The 21,223-nt window shown below is 32.9% G+C and overlaps 1 protein-coding gene across 5 annotated transcripts in view; it reads right to left on the bottom strand.

Moving 5' to 3' along the window:
* LOC106139082 (NAD(+) hydrolase sarm1) overlaps positions 1-21,223 on the bottom strand; it is a 52,812-nt gene that overhangs the window by 10,674 nt on the left and 20,915 nt on the right. Inside the window, exons 1-2 of one of the 5 annotated variants that reach the window (XM_013340436.2) lie at positions 13,469-13,965; positions 8,695-8,751 (exon numbers count right to left, since the gene is read on the bottom strand). The exons of 1 other annotated variant lie outside the window; for it this stretch is intronic. In XM_013340436.2, the coding sequence (XP_013195890.1) occupies positions 8,695-8,751; positions 13,469-13,546 (135 nt within the window). In that variant the 5' untranslated portion in view covers positions 13,547-13,965. Of the gene's footprint in view, positions 1-3,258; positions 3,467-8,694; positions 8,752-13,468; positions 13,966-21,223 lie in introns of those variants that run through there. 3 more of the 5 variants (XM_060954892.1, XM_013340437.2, XM_013340439.2) reach the window with 3 other exon arrangements.

The raw sequence follows: 21,223 nt of genomic DNA, 5'->3' as shown, positions 1-21,223 counted from the left end.
CCTATATATGTAATAAGCAACTATAATCTTTTTTTTCGTAAGAAAATTCATGACGCAGCACGTCCTACACAGCCCGAGTAAAAAGCGCTACTAGCCAGTACTTACCAATGTCTCGCGCGGTGATTTTGCCGTATCATGTACAAGCTAGCACGTTTTTTCAACCGTACGGCTTACACACCGTACGTTTGAACAACCGTGTAATGGAAAAGAGGCCTTACTCAACCATTTAATTGGAATTTACTGTGTAGTTATCGCAGTTAACCAATAAACTACATAATATCCATTAACTTTTATCATCATTTATTGAAGTTCTGAGAATAGAAGCTCTGCTTTGAATTCAGCGCAAGGACAATTAGGTGCACTTATTGAACCCGTGAATAGGGTCAAAGGAATCATTGATGTAATGTAGTTTATCGATAGTATTGTTGATATGTGACTCATTGGAGAGTCCAGTGGGTTGATCAATCATTCTGGACACGCCGGTACGTGTCAAATGTAGAGTCCAACTCGAATACTGATGATAGCGACGAACACCATACATCCGTGCCTTTACATATTAGAGGAAATCAACTCCTGCATTAAAATAAAGTAATATTTAATTTCTAAATAACATAGTAAAGACTATATTTATATGCGATCAAAATTAATAAATAATGAAAGGAGCAAATTTTCTTTGTGAATACAACGAACATAAAGACAAAAGAGACGAGAGTTAAATAAATCACTAAGTTATATAAACCTTCTACTTTTCGTACGAAAAAACCATACACGAATTTAGACAAAATAAAAAAGTTACTACACAATGTGTTGATTGACGTCTCATTAATAGAAAACCCTTCAAATGAGAACCTCGCCAACGCAATGTCTTACAATAACACTATGACAATGAAACTGAGCTATGAAATAATAGATCCTTTAATATCTCAGTCTTGTACCAATAATTTAATATCATCTTCAATGTCAGTTTAATACGAAAATCATGTAGTGTCTTGTCTATCACAAATGGGCGCGTAGGTTGCAAAAAGGCGGCGATATATATTTAAATTAATGACGGAAATGCACAACTACCTAACCGATGTTTAATACGATAAAGTATAAATAAAATACCATTTATAGATAATACCAAGTTACGCAACATAAACGTCATCGTTGCTTATAAAATTGTGACATGTTGGGTCTAATCAAGATGTCTCTAGATTGGTTGTGGGTATCACGTTGCGATGATGATTAAGTGGTGTAGAACAGTTGTAAGACAGCGTCGGATGACGCGCACTGACGCGATTGATGCTGATGTCATGGCCACGCCGGCCGGCATACGGCGTCATCGAAACACCAAGTATAAACCACCACGTAAAAAACATGCAAATATACTATCTAATTTAAGGAAATTACAGCTTGTTTATCCTTTAATTCCCATGAGTTCCGTTTCAATTTCTACATAAAATAGCTGTTATTCAACTTTAATTTTAATCCAACTTCTTAAGCAATAAATGTATCCGGAGAAACCCTGGTCAAAATGTTTGCAGTAATTGTTCGACGTGTTAATTCAAAGCTGTAACTAAAATTTTTGCGTCACTCTTCATCAAATCATTCGCATTCAACCAAATCCAAACTGACTGAGTTTAACTAAAATGCCATGTAACACCGATTAAATGCGTCAGTTACGTATCGTTACCTCATTGATAATAAGCAAGTAGGTATCCAGAGACGATGACTAACACTAGTTGATACAAAAAAAGCAGAGCCACCTCACATAACAGGGTCAACTAAAGTGTCGTATGAGTCATGGCATGATAGTTCGAAGTGTTATGTCGTCACGATTTCGCGAATAAACATAACCAATCAGCCTTTGTCACGGACCTCTTTCGTCGCGAAATTATCCAGTATAACTCAATACGTCACAGGATACGCCACAAGCTCTTTATAAAGCGGATAGTGGAACGATAACGATAAGTGCTGACGTGTGTTTATATAAAAATATTATCTCAGCCCAGTTACCGGATATAACATGAAAAGATAATAATTTACAGTTGCATTTCAGATTGGTCAGTGGCCAGTAAGAGTATATTTAGTAATTTGGTTATGTGTTAAACTAAGTTAAAGTAAAGCACGTTTTGCAACTTCTATTCAAATTAAACATCATCCGTCATTTATTACCTGATTAAATAGTAAACAAAGTTAATAAACGTTTAAGAACCGGTAAGCAATGTGAATATTTACGAAACATTATAAAGTATAAATGAAGGTTATTTCTAAATTTTAATTTCAATTTAAAAATAACGGTAATTTAATCAGTCAAGTAAGAATCATTTTCTTATAAGTAGTAATTGCAAATCGCAACTTCTAGATGATTTAATTCTATTTCAATTTCATTAATTTTCCAATATACCTATATCACATTTTTCAATAAACATGCCTGTAATGATTATATCGTCAAAGTAACTTGGAAAAACTTATCTTCTTGTTTTTCCTTGATATTGAAATTTGCTTAACTAAAGCACTTTATGTAATTTATGTTAGCTAGGTAATAAGTATTTCCAGTGTCGTAGTTAAACACAAGTCCGCTATACCGACTATAAATTCTACCATAGATATTCTACACATGTGTATGCTCTAGGTTGTTCTGAGAACAGCTTTCACGTTTTACTATTCATTACATTTAAAAACTGAATTAATTTTCCCTGTCTTACCCTTTACGTGATTTTGAGCCTTAACTTCTAACAAATGAAACCCATATTGTATAAGCACTGTTTCTGTTTTATGTTCGAATGTTCCTGGTTGCATCGTGTTGCATGGTTTGCACCAAGACGTATTATGGTTTAAGAGAGACTGGCTATTCCCAGAGATAAAAGTAGAGGCGCCGATGATGTCTATATTTGATGACTAGCATTTTTCCAATAAAAGTAGAGATTCAAATGGTACGAGATAAATTCGCCTTTATAAAATAGAAAGTTTGTAAAACCTGGTAGGTAATATTGTGACGACGACCAAACGTCTGAACCTATTTTTAAAAATACAAAATACGAAGCTATTTTTATATCAGCAACATAAGTTGATTTGGCATAGAAACAAAACTTAAAGATAAGAAGAGTATCTAAAGCATTTTCTTTGTACAAATTATTACTTTTAAGGAAAAGTTTATGAATGGAATGTGTTTGTTAACATTCATGCATGTAGTAGGGGTAGGTATGCAGAATCTAAACGCCCGTACAATGGTGCCAGGTTTTGCAGTGTACGAACAGAGCATAATGGTTTTACCTTGTCTGGTGCACTAAACAAGCACTGTTCGAAATTACTATTAGATCCGCACTTTCACATATTGGAACTTCCAATGCAAGATAACATTTGACGTTATCAACTGGGAGCACTGTTGATCACTTATCGCCATCACATTCGTGCTGCCGCGTGCGTACACTAGAGCTGGCAAAAGCAGCACGTGTCTCCGTATCGGAGTACGCGTCGTGACTGAGTTCCGTTCCGTCCCGAATACCGGCAACGGCGACCAAGCCAACGCAAAGTTTAACTGGCGAGTGGCGACCACAACCACAATGGGCTAATTAGAATGGCGAGGGGAGAAGAGCGAAGGGGGGCTCCACCCACGGACCTTCGCATCCGCTTCATGGACAACTGTGATGATGATGAGATACTCTGATCTTATCAATGTCCTCCAATTTATTGACGAGATCGATCACTATTTATAAGTCGACGGTTGATTTTTTGTGCCAACCGGTTATATTTGTATGTGCGTTTTAAGTATTGGTACTCTAAGACTACATAAGCTTTAAACAATTTAAAAGGAATTTCTTGATATTTCAATTTAATCTCAACCTGTGATCATTGTTTAAAGGTTTACATTTTACATCAGACCGTCAGGTTTCTTTATTAATGAGTCAATGACCCTTCAATGTCAGCGAAGGGACTCGTTTATTGAATCATAGGTGTGTTACGAGTATTATGCCATTTGGTAAACCTATTATGTCTATTAGGATAATAAGGTTTATTAATAAAGATAACGATTTAAGTCGACAACATTTGAAATCGTTATCGATTTTGGGATTATTTAAGTAATTATCTATTATCTATATGAGTAAATTGCTTCAGGTAATTCTTATCTTATTAGGGATGAACTTGTTATATTACAAAATGGATGATTATTCGAAATCGATATTTTAAAACAAGACCCCGACCCTTAGAAAAAATTTCTCAATAATTCTCGTAATTCTTTTGAGATAGCCGAGTCATTCCAGAACGATCGGTATGTATAGCGAATGCCAAAACGCGATTAACCTAGACAGATTACATGAAATGTTAACTAAATTTGTGAATAACATGGATTATTCACCGTTCTCTCTTAAGGATGTGGTTTTAAAACGGTTTCTTTTACGAGATACGAAACCTTATTATGTAGAGGAAATCAACTGTAAATAAATGATGCATCTGCAGATGTTTTTTCCTCGGTCGGTACATTATAATAATTGTTCTGAGGTTTTTTTCTGTTTATAGTTACTTAATAATTGGTACATCAGTTGATGCAGTTATTGATTGCAGATAAATGCTTATGAAACCTGTCTAATATTAAAAATTTGTCTAATTTATGAGCCTATGAAGTGTAGTTATTAAAAATATATATATATATTATGTACATACATAAAATCACGTCTATATCCCTTGCGGAGTAAAAAGAGCTAACAGTCTTGGAAAGACTGATACACCACGTTCAGCTGATGATTGGCTTAGTGATAGAATTGAGATTCATATAGTGACAGTTTGCTAGCTCGTCGCCTTAAAGAAGAAATCCAAGTTTTTAAGTTATATACATTACATATACATTAATTGGTATAATGTATTAAAAGGTTTAAAAACAATTTACTTTTGAAATATTTCCTTCATAAATATAAAATTATTTTATGACTGAAATATAAGGTAGGTAACTAATTGAAAGTAAAAGAAAGATACATTTTTGCGTGTAGGTCCAAGTCTTATGGCATTTCTTTATTCCAAATTTTAAAGTCTTTTCAGTTTCAGAGTATTCTGAAAAACTCCTTGATACCGTAAATGTTGCGCACAATAACAATGATTTTTGTTTTAATACTTAAGTAGGTATTTGTTATCTCGAACTGCACATGTGGCGACGGCAGGCAGTGGGTAACCGAACGTCGAGCTCTAAATCGAGAATAAGTAATTTAATTTTACTGCAGCCAGACGAGCCAAAAAGTGAACATCAACACATGCTTGTAACAGAATGCGTAAAGAAACGTCTTATTAACGATTCGTTGTCGCCAAAAAGTCGATTTAAGCAGTTTTTAATATTCATTTCATTTACACGCGAAGGGTAAATTCTGGAATCATAAACCGAGATTTGATCACTATTTGCAAAAATAAACGAAAAAATAAAAAAATATACAAGTCTAGGGATAAATACTTATACCTTACAAAAACAATGACTCTGTATTGAGTCATCGACTATAACATTCATAACTTTGCTAGAGTTCTGCTTAATACCTAGTCATTTCTTGGAGATATAAAAATGATTAATACTAAACAATTTCATTCATAGATAAAATCGGTTAAGTAATATAACGTTACTATGAAAGTTGTGTCATCAGCTCATCTTCAACGTTCAACGATAAGTATTACTTCATTGAGTTGTGCAATATTGCACATTCTAGAGCAATTCCAATAATCTAATCTACAAGACGTATAATTTCCGGAACCAAATTCTTTAGACTGGACATCAATATTTTGTCAAACAAATCTGGTGAAATATTTTGTGTATGTAAATAAACACCTTAACTAAACATGAAAGATATTATACGTTATCAATACTCGTATGAATTAAAATAGCATCAAGAGATATGAGTCACAACAAAGATGCAATTATACCTTCCTAGATGAAAGAGCTATCGAGTGGTTGCTGACTCACTGTTCATTCACGTGGCCACAATGCCTTATCACAGTGTAGATGTTACCTGCGCTCGCGCGTGCGCGGATTACACCCGCTGGTGACTCATGACATCCTGGTTACACCTACATTCGTATTACTTTCACAAGCATTCGAAAGCTTTTTCGCTGAACAATTGCAATTCCAAAATGCATTCAAATAGGTAGATAGTTTTTATTTACATTCTATTCAGATGCGTATTGCAGATCTTTTCCACCGGTAACAACTCCCTTTATCAAATATATTTTGTAGGTAAGTACTATTTGTAAATTATAAAGAAACTTTAATCAACATTCCTTTATTAAATGCATTCCTTCGTTGAATATGGACTTTCTATTTGATTTATGTCTTGTGAGTCACCACACATAGTTTGGCCGGGTAGGTGGTAATGGTAGCGAATCAAAGATTTTTTTTTGTTGTTTGTCAACATATTTCTTTGTTAAATAAATGATTACATTATTACTTTGGAAGTTTCCCTATTCCCTATTTAATAGGATATATTTTTCTCAATTTTAGTTTTAAGTGCCGTGTGGTTCCGTGCCGTGTGGTTCCCGGCATCAATAAAAAAAAAGAAAAAGAATAGGACCACTCCATCTCTTTCCCATGGATGTCGTAAAAGGCGACTAAGGGATAGGCTTACAAACTTGGGATTCTTTTTTAGGCGACAGGCTAGCAACCTGTCACTATTTGAATCTCAATTCTATCGTTAAGCCGTGTAATAGCTGAACGTGGCCTTTCAGTCTTTTCAAGACTGTTGGCTCTGTCTACCCCGTAAGGGATATAGACGTGATGATATGTATGTATGTTTAGTTTTAAATTGAAATGTACATAAGTACATGTACTTACATGCACACATAAAATTACATCTATACCCTAGCGAAGTAGATACACCTAACAGTCTTGAAAAGACTGAAAGGCCACGATCACCTGTATGGTCTTATGATGGAACTGAGATTCACTTAATGAGAGGTTGCTAGCCCATCGCCTGCAAGAACAATCTCAAGTATATTAGCCTTTTCCGACATCCATTGGAAATATATGGAGTGGTCTTATTCACAAGTGCCGGGAACCACACAGCACAATCACAATTAATCAAAATGTTAAATTTAATACATTGATTCAAACAGCAGTATTTGCTTGATATACAGAATATGTGCCAAAATATTAAATCACATGAATGCATTGCAAGACATGAAGTCCATGACATTAACATTTCTAGGTCGCGATTTCATAAATCATTCACTATTACGGAGGGTAATAACAAGTATAAGTGTATATTTACTGATACGTAAATTATTTTTGTTGGTTTGTAAATACTAAATACTAAGACTTAATTATATTTCAAAAAATATCTTGATACCTTTGGGAGAATGATTTATTTTAAAAACGTTAACACATTCACACATAATTTTATTCTCAAGTCTTTGGTATTCATCAAGCTGTTACTGTACTGTACGAAGACAAATGGTTATCTTACAGAATACTGAATGTATCTTGGTATTTTATAATTTTCCGACTAATTCTGCTGGATTCTGGCTCACATAAATAAATTTTAATTCTAAAATTCATACAGCTAGCCTCTAGTTGTCAATATGATTACACAAGATTTGTCATGAGGTAAATCCCACGTTTCCTTGTTTGGCCTCAGTGTGGCTTGTTTTCATAATCCGTGGTGATACCTTCAGCAAACAGATAACTCTGTTGACAAGTTCATCCATGGTTGATGTGCCAAGTGTTCTCATTAATTATGTAGGTATTTAGCTCCTTGTCTACCAGATACTATGTAATTAATATATTATCTGTTTGGTTTCAGCTCTCAGCTTGATCTTGACCGGGAAATTAAGTAAGTACTTATTAGTTATTTTTTTTTATTTAGTAGCCCCCTGCGAGATTCAGATATGGAAGTATAGTCTTATTTTCTCTACCGGTTATATTGAAATCATTAATAACTACTCATTGCTTCAATAACTCAAATATAACAATCTAGCGATGATCGCTGATGATGATGATGATGTGCGTCATAATAAGAAACTAAGTTATCAGTTCAAACATTTAATTGCAATGTTCAGGAAAACAACGGGTATAAGAATAAGGCTTGCTTCAGAACAAAGGTATCAAGAATAGTGTAACAACTGAGGATAAAATCGACACCAATAGACATTACCCTTCAACTATTTCTCAAGCATGGCTCATCCCAAACATTATAAATTTAATTGTGAAGGCCAAACTGTGTTCTCATATAATTCCTATTCGTTCTTTTAAAACTTAAAGTTCACCGTAAGTGCAGGACGATGAACTTCAAATAACAGTCAAAACCCACGTATTCTGAGAAATTCGCTCCTTGCTTTATAATCTTTCCGTATTTATTTGTCCGATATATCTGAAAACAAAGTTCTTTTGTGTGGCCATTTGTTTGAGGAGTGACGGAGCGGACGCGATGGCTTTATCATGTAATTAGGTATGGTATGGTGTAGGTGGACTTTGTTTAATTATGTTACATATGCATGAAATATCAACCTTCATGTTTAGAACTTAAAATAATAATCATAATTATTTTAACCTACAGATTAGTTATCCTCTTATTATTCTGTGTGGATCATTGTTGCTGCTTTAGGTAAATACTCATTCTTTTCATCATCAGTCATCCTTTAAAAATTCGGCGTGAAAGAAACTGATGTGCCGGGAAACATAATATAAATTAATGATTATTTACTTGAGCTACCCACCACCAAGATATACATAGTATAACGTACCCATCTTGAACTCTTGGTGATTTTTTCCGGTGAAAGCAGAGACTCTTCTGAACGTACCTGAAAAATGAAAATAATTTATTTATTAAAATAAGATATTTTGAAATAAAATAATATGCTGATACGGTTGAAGTATTAACTAATTCTAAAATAGTGAATAAAGTAGCAAAAAGTATCCAGATTTGAAAAATTACTAGGTATCTAAAGAATGAATCAGAAATCCCCAGAACCATGACACATTCAGTTCATTTACCTTGTTACTACCACACAATATCAATATAAACAATAACATCAACTTGACACGTTATGATCTTAAGATTTTTTTCAACTGATTAGGTGTCTAGTTATTTTACTGCATGCTAATGACAGAACCATTAATAGGACTTAATGTCGTGTACTTAGTTCGATAATAAGTAATTTTGCTAGTTGAATATAATTCGATTTCATTACCTCCATAGTGCGGTAAACGAACCGATGTTGTGTAATTTTACATGGTTCATTGATTGATTTACATATAATATTCTAAACATTTAGAAATGTAAGCCTGACAGATAAAGGTGTCGTAAGAACTGAGATATTAATTCGAACTAATTGTAGGTATCAGGTTTCACCTTTGAGTAAAGCCGTCTACTAATTAGTTCGTGACTACTTAGCCCTTTGTGAATTTACTGAATTATAATTTTGTTAGGTTATATGAAGTTAAATTAAGTATAGGGAATACGTATTAACATTCCTTACAGAATTATATATTAGAATGGGTATTTACATTTTTACTGGTTTTTGTGTATCTGATTGAATAGATTCAGTGCAGATTTTATGAGGAACAGTTTTATTATTACGTATGATATTTTTAATCAACAGGTGATTTTCATTAAAATATGACTATGAATTCAAATTAAGAACATCATCATGAACGACTTCACAAAATTACTGATGATAAAGATCTCTCGATTGTTCCTCAGGACTGACCATCTCTAATGACGTGTTTAAAATCATTAAACAGCGCTTAGCGTCGTATAAATACGAGAACGAGCAATTTGATTCAGATCTGACTGTGTGTAGGCAGTCGGTGTAAACTCAATGAAATGAGAGTGGAGAGCTGGCTGTGGGCGGCCGGAAGCAACTCTGTAGACTTCCTACTTAGCGGTGCAGCGGAAACGCTATTTTTGGTGCCCGCGATTTCCTTTGAGGAAAGTCTGGATGAAATGTTATCATATGAACCACATTTAAATGGTCTAATAAAGAAACATTTTGTAGAATTGAGTTAACATTCACCTCGAATGGTATTGTTTATTTTGTTTACTTGCTCAACCAGACAAAATATTAAAAAGAACTATTTGTTTCGATTTATAGCATTGAGAAATGTCATAATGTGAGTCTGCTGGCAACGGACACTAAACTTAATTTATGATTGTCATAATTGCTTCAAGAAAATGTTTTTATAATATACTTTAATACATTACTACTCTAAATAGGTAGTCATTAATGACATAACATAGGTAGTTAGGTAAAAATGTAACAAAAAAAATTGCACTCATGAAGTAATCCTGAAATATGACGTATAAAAGTAATTGAAGTTTAATAATCAGGCTTAAATAATAAAATATTACATAGTCATCTTTCAAAAACGACCTTAAATCTTTTCTAACATCAAAGTTGTTTCTCTCATACAGACCCATTGAGCACTGCATCGCAATTTCTCAGATGATTAGGTAAATTATGGTTCTGCCTTATATTTATCTAAAGTATATAAATAAACGTTGGTAAATAGAATAAATTATATGAATTACGCGGGACAGCAAATTGGATTCATAGTAGGTAACTACGTATCTCAAATGATATCTGCACTGAGTACCTAGACAGGGAAGTTAATTGAGTAATTGTATTGATTTTCTATATATTTCAATAAGCCTTAATACGGTGTATGAGGAGGTCACCTGAAGTTATTTTTTACATCAATGGAATCATCGCAAGATGTAAGATCATCGTATGAATTGTCTTGTTCAAAAAAGTATATATTTTTATAACAATTTTTTATTGTTGTAAATTCAATATTTAGGAGTTGATGAACACCTCAGTTATAAGTAGTATTTGAATGATGGTGTTGAGACAGCCTTATACGAATTTCGATCTAGCTAAAAGTATAATAGAAACTCTCATTGATATTTTGTAAACAAATATTTGTACTAAATAAATGACACTTAGTATATAGCAGAGTTAGCACCGAATAATTTAAGTAATCTTCTTAAATCAAACACCTTCGTCTTCTTATTGAAAAACAAATATAAAACCAAATTAAAATTTAAATATCTTGATTGACAGCAAGTTTAAAATACCCAATCAGATTCTCAAACAGGAGTGGTGCATTCCTGCCGCATTCCCGAGCCTGTATGTCCCGGTATCCCCATTGTAGCCACGATGACGTGCCTCTTTGGAATGCATTCGGGATCAACGGAACCAGTACCAGTTGTAGTTATGCGACAATTTGCAGTATTTTTTTTTGCATATTTTGCCAGTTGTGCGGTAGAACTAACTACCGATAATCTTTTGGGATGAACTAGATAACCACCTAGTTTTTGATAGCTTTTATATTTAGCTGTAATACGTCTTACTTTAAAATTTTCAGGATATAATTTTAGATATTTTAAAAATTTTCCAATACACTTTGGTAACGCGGCAAGATTGTATTAAATCTGTCATTGTTGAAAGATTATTCGTCATGAAATCATGACGAATGATTTTTCCATTTAATAGTAATAATAATCATTGACATATATATCTAGTCGATACTCTAAGGTAATAATCAAAATGTTATTTTCTGAGCTAGGAAAACAATGGAAGAGTGTGGCGTTTTGGTGTCCGTTCAATATAAATGAATATGATACCTAACTCAAGACCTATCAATTGATTAAATGAATATTGCGACCCCAGTTGTATATTTCCCACTGAATTTAAGCGAATTTTAGAGTACCTATGCTTTTAGTTAAGCAATTTACTAATTTAAAACCGATTCGTCTAAATTGTCACCGATGCTGAATGCGGCGCCGGCGTTTCTTGATATTATCTTATAGTGACAATACCTACTTACCTACCTACTGTAGGGAAAATCAGATAAAACTGTTCTAAGAATTCTTACTATGCAATGAAAATAAGATATAACACATATGAGATAAAATTGATTTAAATCCATACATTTACCCTTACGCAACCAATTTTTGGTTTTCTTTAGTGAAGAAATAACTGCTAGTAATATCAGGGTCAATTCAATCGGAAAATTATGTTTCATCAGAGATGTACCATTTATATGAAAAATTCTTGGTATCCAATCAATATATAACAATTAAAACAAGTTTCTCGTGATATATCTGATGTAAGCCTTTGTCTCAGTAGTCATCAGTGAAGATGAATATTAACTACGTCCTTTGATTTATATCTTTACCAACCATGACCTATATAGAGACTGCAATCAATTACATTTTATGCCACAAATGGTTAATGCAGCTATGCAACCATAGTGGTGTAACGTGTAGTCTTATCAGACACAGCGGCTGTATCAAAGGATATGTTGTACAAACAAAATTACCACTTGTTACCATGCCAATAAAGTATAAATTATTCAGTTTGGGTTATAATGTCCAGATGTGGGAACGACTGTACCCTTTAACCTGAGCGGATCTGATCTGAAGACAATCGTCTTTATTGCCACAACATTATGTTGTGACTCTCATCGTTTGTAGGTCAAAGATATTGCAGAGAACCTTGTATAATACAATTGTGTGTGAACACGGATGTAGCACGTGTGTGGAGGGTTCCTTTTACTTTCAGTACTTAATGTAGTTTAAATAAAACTATTATCAGTTAAAAAAACATATTATTTTGTCTTTGTAATTTTCTCGTTATCACGAGTGCCATTTCTTGATCTAAAATGAGTGATATTCTGACGCAAACTATATTCATATTTTCGACTATTACTTATATCAACATTAATATTAATATGAAAATAAATATGAATTTTTACAAATACTTATATAATATAAACTTTATTGAAAGTTAAAGAAAATCATATCATAATCTAAGTAGGTTTTCTGATGTTTCAGGAACAGATTATTCCTAAATATATTACTTATATCTCATAAGTAGGTACAATATTCGATGTAAACAGAATAAGAGAAGGAAACAAGTGATAAAACGGGAAAATGAAAATACGTATAGTGCCGTCAAGATTAAAGAAGTACCTACTTACCTATTAGAGAAAAGAAAGATTAATGTGTTTCTATTTTGTTAAGATCCTTTTGTGTTTGATAGTTAAATAGTAGGAATGTTTAATTATTGCGACGCCTACAATACGATCTCGAAACACATTTTAGGAAAATTTAATATTATATTTGAAAAACAATTTGTTCCGCTTAACAATAACTACGAGAATTCCAAGATAGGAAGAAATCAAATCATAAAACCTATTTCATTCTAATGTTTATTAAATAACGATTTTGATTGGACTTGAATTAAATAATAACTGTAGTCTTGCTTGTAATATAAATTTTATGTTTATAGCTGCGATTTTAAGTAATAATATTACCTTGTGTAATTAGATAAATATTAATTATTCTTACATTACTAGTGAAATTATTGTATTGAAAAGGATTTCTGCTTTGTTAGGTTCTATTTTAAATGTGTTGTTGGAAATATTCCAAATAAAACATAAACTAGCAACCGTCACAACCAAATAAACAACATGTGTTACTGTGCAAACATAATATAATATATATTATCTTACCTTCTTTGGGAAGAACATTTTCGGTTTTCCCGCGTATGTGGAATACGAGGCCATGTTGTCGACTTTCGAAACAACCATAATTTAATGAAGACCCCTTATTCCTCCACAGATAAATAGGAACTCAGGAACCAAGAAGATTGAATTCAAATTTTCTTAAATATTCTCGAATTTTCGTCTGTCACGTGTGCTAGAGAAGTGATCTGATAGTAAAGTCTTATGATTACGTTCGGAACGTATAAAGAATTATAGATCGTATCGAAAGTTTTTGTTCAGATTGTGTCTCGTCGCAATAAACTTTTAATCCTTGGACGCGTCGCGTCCACGTCACGTCACTGTCGCTGTCGCGGGCAAACTAGTGCACTTTCCTATTTGTTAAAAGAAAAATAAGCACCGTAAATCGCTATAGAAAATATCATTCGAATCACTCATAAAACACCGAAGTCACATTTTAACCTCGTTGCAATACTGCAAGATAAACGACGCGTACCACGCGATGGTCCTTTTCAAACTGAATTTTCGTCGCGGTAAACTGTTGCTTTTATCAATTCAGCGGGCTCCCCCCCGCTCAATTTTCGGTCTCTTTTCCGCTTATTATTTGGCGGGTTCGTGGAAAGTGATAGCATATTCATGTTTCACTCACACATTTGCATGTATGTTGTTTATGTGTGTATGTACACAGCAGACGTTACGTAGAGAAGATTAGTGGTAGAGCCTGTTGTTGTCAGAACATAAAATGAGCCTACGAGTCTAGAACTGACTATGATGTGATAATAGTGATTATATGGTTAATTGATAAGAAAATTTAAGTATGTTTAAACAACATGCGTGAATAATATATGCCTGTGTAACAGGAAATACTATTAGTAGGTAAGTTAACTTATCAACATCGGCTCCGGAACCCTTAACGCCAATGGCGTCACATTAATCGCGTTTAATGTGAAATTCGTATTTTTTACCTCAAAATCAATATTAGCATGAAAAAAAATAATGTTATAAGTTTAATATCCACCGGATAAAAATAGTTCCATTGTTTAAACCATTTTTGTCACAAATTTTATAATTTCGTAACGCGGACGTCGTAGCGCCACGTAGTCTCTATCTTGTATGCAAAAAGACTTAGTAAATGGCATATAGCTATTAATGAATAAAAGACAACATATAAGTTTAAAGAAATACATATAAGTACAACCCAAAAAACTGCTGTTTTGTAACTTCTAATGACTAATTAGCGCTCATAATCTTAACTACGATTGGTCATCCGTATGACGAGTGACTTCAAAGATGTGTTTATTTTGGTTTGGTCTGACTTGAAGTGAGTGTACTGGCGCCTGTTTCGAAATAGAAGGAGAGGTGACACAACGTCAGACACCCTGTCACAGAAGGCGCCAGACCAGACCGATGATGGTCGGATCTTTGATTATTTATTTTAGCTTGGATGATAGAAAGAAATAATATAAACAATAAAATAATGAAGTATTTTTACCGACATACATACGGACATAGGGACACACGCAGAAATCGACTGCTTTATACTATGTAGTGATGTACGATTTTTTTATTGTATTGCGTTACCCTCGAAGTAAGTTCGAGAATTTTTGCCACCGAGGCCGCCAAATATAATTTTAATAATACTATCAAGGAATTGTTTGAAGCTCAAGCAGGCGATAAATGTATGTATCTATATACCATCACATACATAGTTTCACCATATGGTGGACCTATGTATGTGATGTATGGAAAATAGAGCAAAAATAAAAGCAGTCTATATTTTTGATGGCCAAAACTCCGTCATACAGTAAATGACGCAAGTTGTGTTTAATATAATGTTGTTACTACTTATACTGTTTAATTAGCTGTAAGTAAAGTACAAATAAGTTTTGAAAATATGGTAGTATAAGTATGAATAAAAGAAGTCAAGCATATAAGCAAATACCGGAATAATACTGATTCGTAAAACTTTGACAACTTAATTTACAATATGCTATCACTTTCTTTTTCATTTAAGTAAGTATTCATAGTATCCATAAACACTAATGATTCGACATGCGGCCTAACTAATTTCATACAAATCAGTGAATGTAACGGGTAATTAAGCGCCACTTAAGTTTCGTAAGAGTTAACGTTATTGGATATGAGTTGTTTCAAATAACTTCTTTTTTATTATTTAAAAGTATTCAAGGTATGAGATGTAAAAATATTTAAACTTTTCATAAAACACCATTTTAATAACACAATAAGAATCACCTGCATACGTGGTATCTTGGACGAGTATCTGATGCACATAGATTTTCCCTTGATACAACAAGCCACTGTTTTCTTCAACTTCATACTAACAAAAACACACATAAAATTAATTTCGAACGTGTCTTCCCACACATGCAAGTTGCACATTGAACACGACTGCATCAAGTACTATTCAACGACGAATTGCAAAGTATTCTAAAAACATCTAAGCATGCAAAAATCGGAATCAGCGAGATTCGAACGACCGACTTTTTTCGCGTCTAAGCACTTTTGTCTCAACTTGTTATGCAACCTGAATTAGTGTACTGTCTATGTTTTATCTTATTTACACTAAATTGTTATTATTTTAAAATTTAGAATCTTAGTCTTTACCCATAAGCTATCACGTGAATATTTCTGTTTATTTATTTATTTTACAAAATTCGTATACTTTCCATATAGATCTGTTAAATCTGCAGCTTTATCAAAAACAGACTTTTCAACGTAAAGCAACTCTTGACCGTGAAAATTTTAAGGAAAGTTCCACATTTCGCAATTTGTCTATTGTCCTTTGTATTTTTCTTATAGCCCCAGGTCCATGTCAGGTCAATGCACCTGCGGTGCGCAGAATACCGATTCGTTTTAAGTGAGTAGGTGTATGCATTTTGACACCGATAAAATGCATACACGTCTACAAAACAGTTTTGAAATATTCGACGTGTTTTTGATGAACTTTTCGGAATTTTTTTTTTATAACTAAATTACCATCACACAACATTGACGTAAATTCAATTTATTGTTTTGCACTGCAATCAGAAATTATCATATTTGTAGACCCTACGCAAAGCTAGCATTCGAGTTAAGCCAGAACTAGGCCACACCTTTTAAATTTATGATATTTCAAGAGCTTTTGCTGATGGCAAAGGCCTAGTTGGCTTCATATGTATATAATCATTTATATTATCTAGTTCGTTGAATGATTTGGAATATTTATAATTATAAGAAGTAGACCTGAATTCTTATCTATGTGATGGGAGCCAGTTATCTTAAAATATTTAATAATTCTTAATAACTGTTTTAACAACTATTTCTACATCTTTCCATGTCTCATCAAGAACGGCTATCAAACGTTAAGATTTTTTTAAACTACAGTCTCAAAGCTCCGAAGTGTTACATGTACCGGAAATAAGTAGATAAGACAATGACAGAATTTTAGGATTGAAAGTTCTAACTTGATTACAAAAGTATAAAATAAAGATGACTGACGTTCTTACATGACTTCAATTTATCTCCACCAAATACAAGTCTCTCATATTTCGGAGCGGTTTCTGTGTGTTGTTGCCACAGTTGTAACCCTTAAAATCCCTTGTCGTTTGTAGGTAGGTGTAACTTGGTAATAGTTTAGCTAATGATTACGTAAACATTTTCATTATGGCTGTTACGGTATCTTAATGCCGATGGTAATATAACTAGTAAATAAATTTTACCGTGGATAATGTTTCGAGCAGCTTTTGAAGGGAATTTCCTGTTAGGTCAAGCATTTACACGGTTATCAAGCACACCCGTGCCTTCTTGCCCATGGTTACAAATTGTTTACACAAAATGTCACGTCTCACGAGATGCTAAATAAGTGAAATATAATTTGTCAATGAAAATAGAAAACGCTTGAATTGTATGGCTGTGATGTTTCGTTGAGAAAATATAATAAAATGACACACTTAGGAGTTCATCTGTAAACCCAGTCACAATGTGATTTTTAATAATGATAGCGTGAAATTTAGGCCGTATTTTCTATCAATAGACTTGAGCGTGGCCATTCAGTCCTTTGATGACTGTTGGCTCTGTCTACCTCACAAGGGTATATACCTTATTATATATACATATGTACGTTGTGAAATTTAGCTGGTGACCTTTATTGTAAATCTGGGAATGGTGAAACAAACCGAAATATCTACTCTAGATAATATAAAAGTAATGGTCATAGTCCATCTTTAAAGAAGAAACAAACTACTTATAAGCAATTAATAATACCTTTTATACATTAGGAGTTTGTCTAAAATATTTCGGCCATATTTCGTTTATATTCATGACAAAATAACTGCTACAATTTCAAAATTGGTAGGTATAGCTGCGTTATGTTGTAAGGTATGAAATTCTATACTTATAATACACATGTCGTCTTAGAATCGTGGGAAGTTGCAAAAATGGCGCCTTGAGGGAAACCGAAGTCTTTGTTTTTTGCTAATATTATTTCATAAATGGAAGAGGTTTTAAGTACACAAGCACTATAATGTTTGCCTACGCTACAAGGGCAAAGACTATACCTACAATAAGACAGTAGGTGTTGCATTACATGCTAAAACAAATTCAATTTTTGTTTCGAACTCTTTGATGTGTGTAAGTTATCTAGAGTTTTTGAAAGAAATAATTTTGGTTCTGCATTGATTGGCTAATCAGTCAGTTTTCCTTTTAATAAACGTGCATGCATAAAATCCTTTAATACCTGTATGAAATAGATAATGATGTTGCCTAACAAGTGAAATATAAGACGGCCCACGTGAGTTTGTTCTCAGTTTCATCCACCGTTGTTCATCACTTCAATGTTCAATAGCAAACGGTGTTTAAAGTTTATCTGGCACGAGCTTAGCACTCAGCAGAAATCAATGTCCGATTCAATGTTCACTGCTCGTTGTATATTAGAAGTGATAATCCCTCTTTCGGTGGCTGGAAGGCGGTGTAGTATGTGTTTGCTAAAAGCATACGTATTCCTATGTCAACAGCATATACTTTTCCGATGATATGGAAGTTAAGCCAATTTAAAATGACTGAGAAATAAGATGAACCGGTTTTCATAAATACCTATACACCTCTATCATCCCGTTCCTCTAACGTTCTTACACAAGATAGCGACATTGATGAAGTTATATGATCAGCTTTTGCAATTGTTTGGAGTTAAACGATTTATGATAAGATTCGTAGTTATAATTAATACGTACAAGATGAAGTGTGCAATTGATTGATGCAAACAGTACCCATTACCAGGTGTAATTTAATTTCCTATTAATTTTGCAGGTGTTTTGCAGTTTCAAAATTTAAGATTGCCTCTTTTTTAATACTGAGCAGATATTGGACACTTAAATCTAGAGAAGTAGAAAAAGCTTGTAAATTTGGTATTTACGATGATGCATGCTTCTATCTATTTAGTTGTCACTAAATTAACCTTACATTTGTAATAACGTTGCTAAGTTAATAAAACTGGTTTAAAAATACTTTAACTTTGACGCAGGCGTACTACTATATGTATTAGAGGTCTGAATTACCCGTATAAATAGTTATAAACAAAGAAGGCCAATGGCTAAAGTCACCCTCAAAGTTAAAGTAACTCCGGTTTTCGGTACTTAATTGTAAGAATATTTTTAGGAACCATACGTAATATTATTGAGCTTCAGAGTTACTATGAGGGTTTGCGTGACTCTGGAAAAAAATGTTCCAAAATTTATTCATATTCTGATATACCTACTTGAAAGTTTATCTAAAATTTGCTTTGCATTAGTTTTAATTAGATTACCTTATTAACAACTTGAAAAATTCGGTTGATATCTGGGCAATGTATTCTTATATATTGATAAATAAATTTCAATAACCCATGTATGTATCTACTTATTAACTTGGTATTTACAAATTAGAAGCTTGCAAAAAATCTCACTCCACCATTGTTTCTATTTAGGGCCATACAATGAAACATAAAACATTCAGAAGTATCAGCTGTCAAAATATTTTTTATTCTATGATCGTTCAAAAGGTATCCCAATCAAAACAGGGCTTACTTGGACAATGATACTAGTCTAGCCTTATTAGTAAATGTGTTGAGATCTAACAATAACAAACGCGGGGTTACACGGGTACCTAATGTCAACGAACCTAGTGTTTTATAAGATAGTTGTAACAATACTATGAAAAGATGAGAACTTGTTCTGGATAGTAATAGAAGCAATGAAATTCAGATAGCAGATAATGATATGTATATATATAATGTCTTGAAAATCTGTTCCACGACTAAAATCCAATAAATTTTGTATGTAAGTACAGACTTCAGATTATTTGATATACTTACCGATCAAAATAATTCAAGATTTAACCGCCATTTCCAAATCAAAGATTTAATTTATAATTACGATAGGTACTTTTATCGGCAATTTTGCTAGTTATTGTTTTACGAAATTATAAATATTTTAATTCGTTTTTAAAAAAAAAAACCAAACCCTGACAATATAATTAGATTATCCACAAACGTCCGTGAATCCAATCCCCAACAGGACATCCCAATAGAGACGACATAAAGTTATTTGTTTAAGTTTACTGCCTGCCCACGTGCCTCGCATTACAATATTATGGTCTTATTGTACCTCGCTTTTATTGGTCACTTCCATGCTGGCATCTACTATCAAAATACGAAAGTTAAAAGTTGTTTCATACTTGGACACAATGATATAGACGGTAATGGATACTCGGATTTAAATCTGAAGACACTGCAGGAGGGTGCAACTGGAAATCGCTGAGAGGGAGAATCTTGGTCACGATAGGGTTATTCAAATAGCCTATCTGTCTGTTTTAATAAAATCATTTTTTTTGTTTCACGTGTTTTGAAGTGAAAGCTCAATTACATCACGTGAAATAAAGTAGGCAATATTTTCTACGTTAAATATTAATTTTATTGTATTACAGTATTTATAAATATGTGCTATTAAGTTATGCTACGAACTTAGGGATACATACATAGAGTTACAAAGTAGAATTTTAAATTAAGAAAAATAGTCGTTTCGATGAGAATCTTAGTAGGGCCCGGCCACAAGATACCTACAGTAAAGATATAGCTTTTACGGTTATATGTTCTTACGAGCAATGAGGTTTACTTGATACTTAATGGTTATAAGCCACAGCTCGTATAAAATAAATGTCATGTAGCTTACATGTAGCAAGCAATTTTAAGTTTATTACAAGCATAATTACTTTAAGTCATTAAAGCAATGGTAATTAACAAATGCTCGGATGCACAGCTGGTTTTCATACAATAATTAGATTGTTAAGTAGGTAAATTTAATTAAATCTACTACTAAACAATTTCTTTTTTTTAAATTGACACCTTTGGCATCTGTCAGCGTATATATATATATATATATATACGCTGACAGATTCTTTATTTTCTTTAATAATATTATACATATATATATATATATATATATATATATATATATATATATATATATATATATATATGTATGTATAATATTATTAAAGAAAATAAAGAAGATCGGACTTTAAAATTATGAATGAATTCGGAAATCTATTAGGACAATGAGTAAGTACCTCTTTCATATTCTTGTCAGACAAAACAATTATGTAGTTGTCATATCCCTACATCATCCAATTTTAATTTTAAATTCCTTGTCATCCGGAAAGTGAAATATCCGCTTTGTTTGAATAACACTTTATGCGCATCCACACTACACAGATGGAATAGACCTCTAGAAA

The sequence above is a fragment of the Amyelois transitella genome, chromosome 5 (genome assembly GCF_032362555.1).
Source record: "Amyelois transitella isolate CPQ chromosome 5, ilAmyTran1.1, whole genome shotgun sequence".
NCBI classification, from domain to species: Eukaryota; Metazoa; Arthropoda; class Insecta; order Lepidoptera; family Pyralidae; genus Amyelois; species Amyelois transitella.
This window is presented reverse-complemented; position numbering and strand designations above follow the sequence as displayed.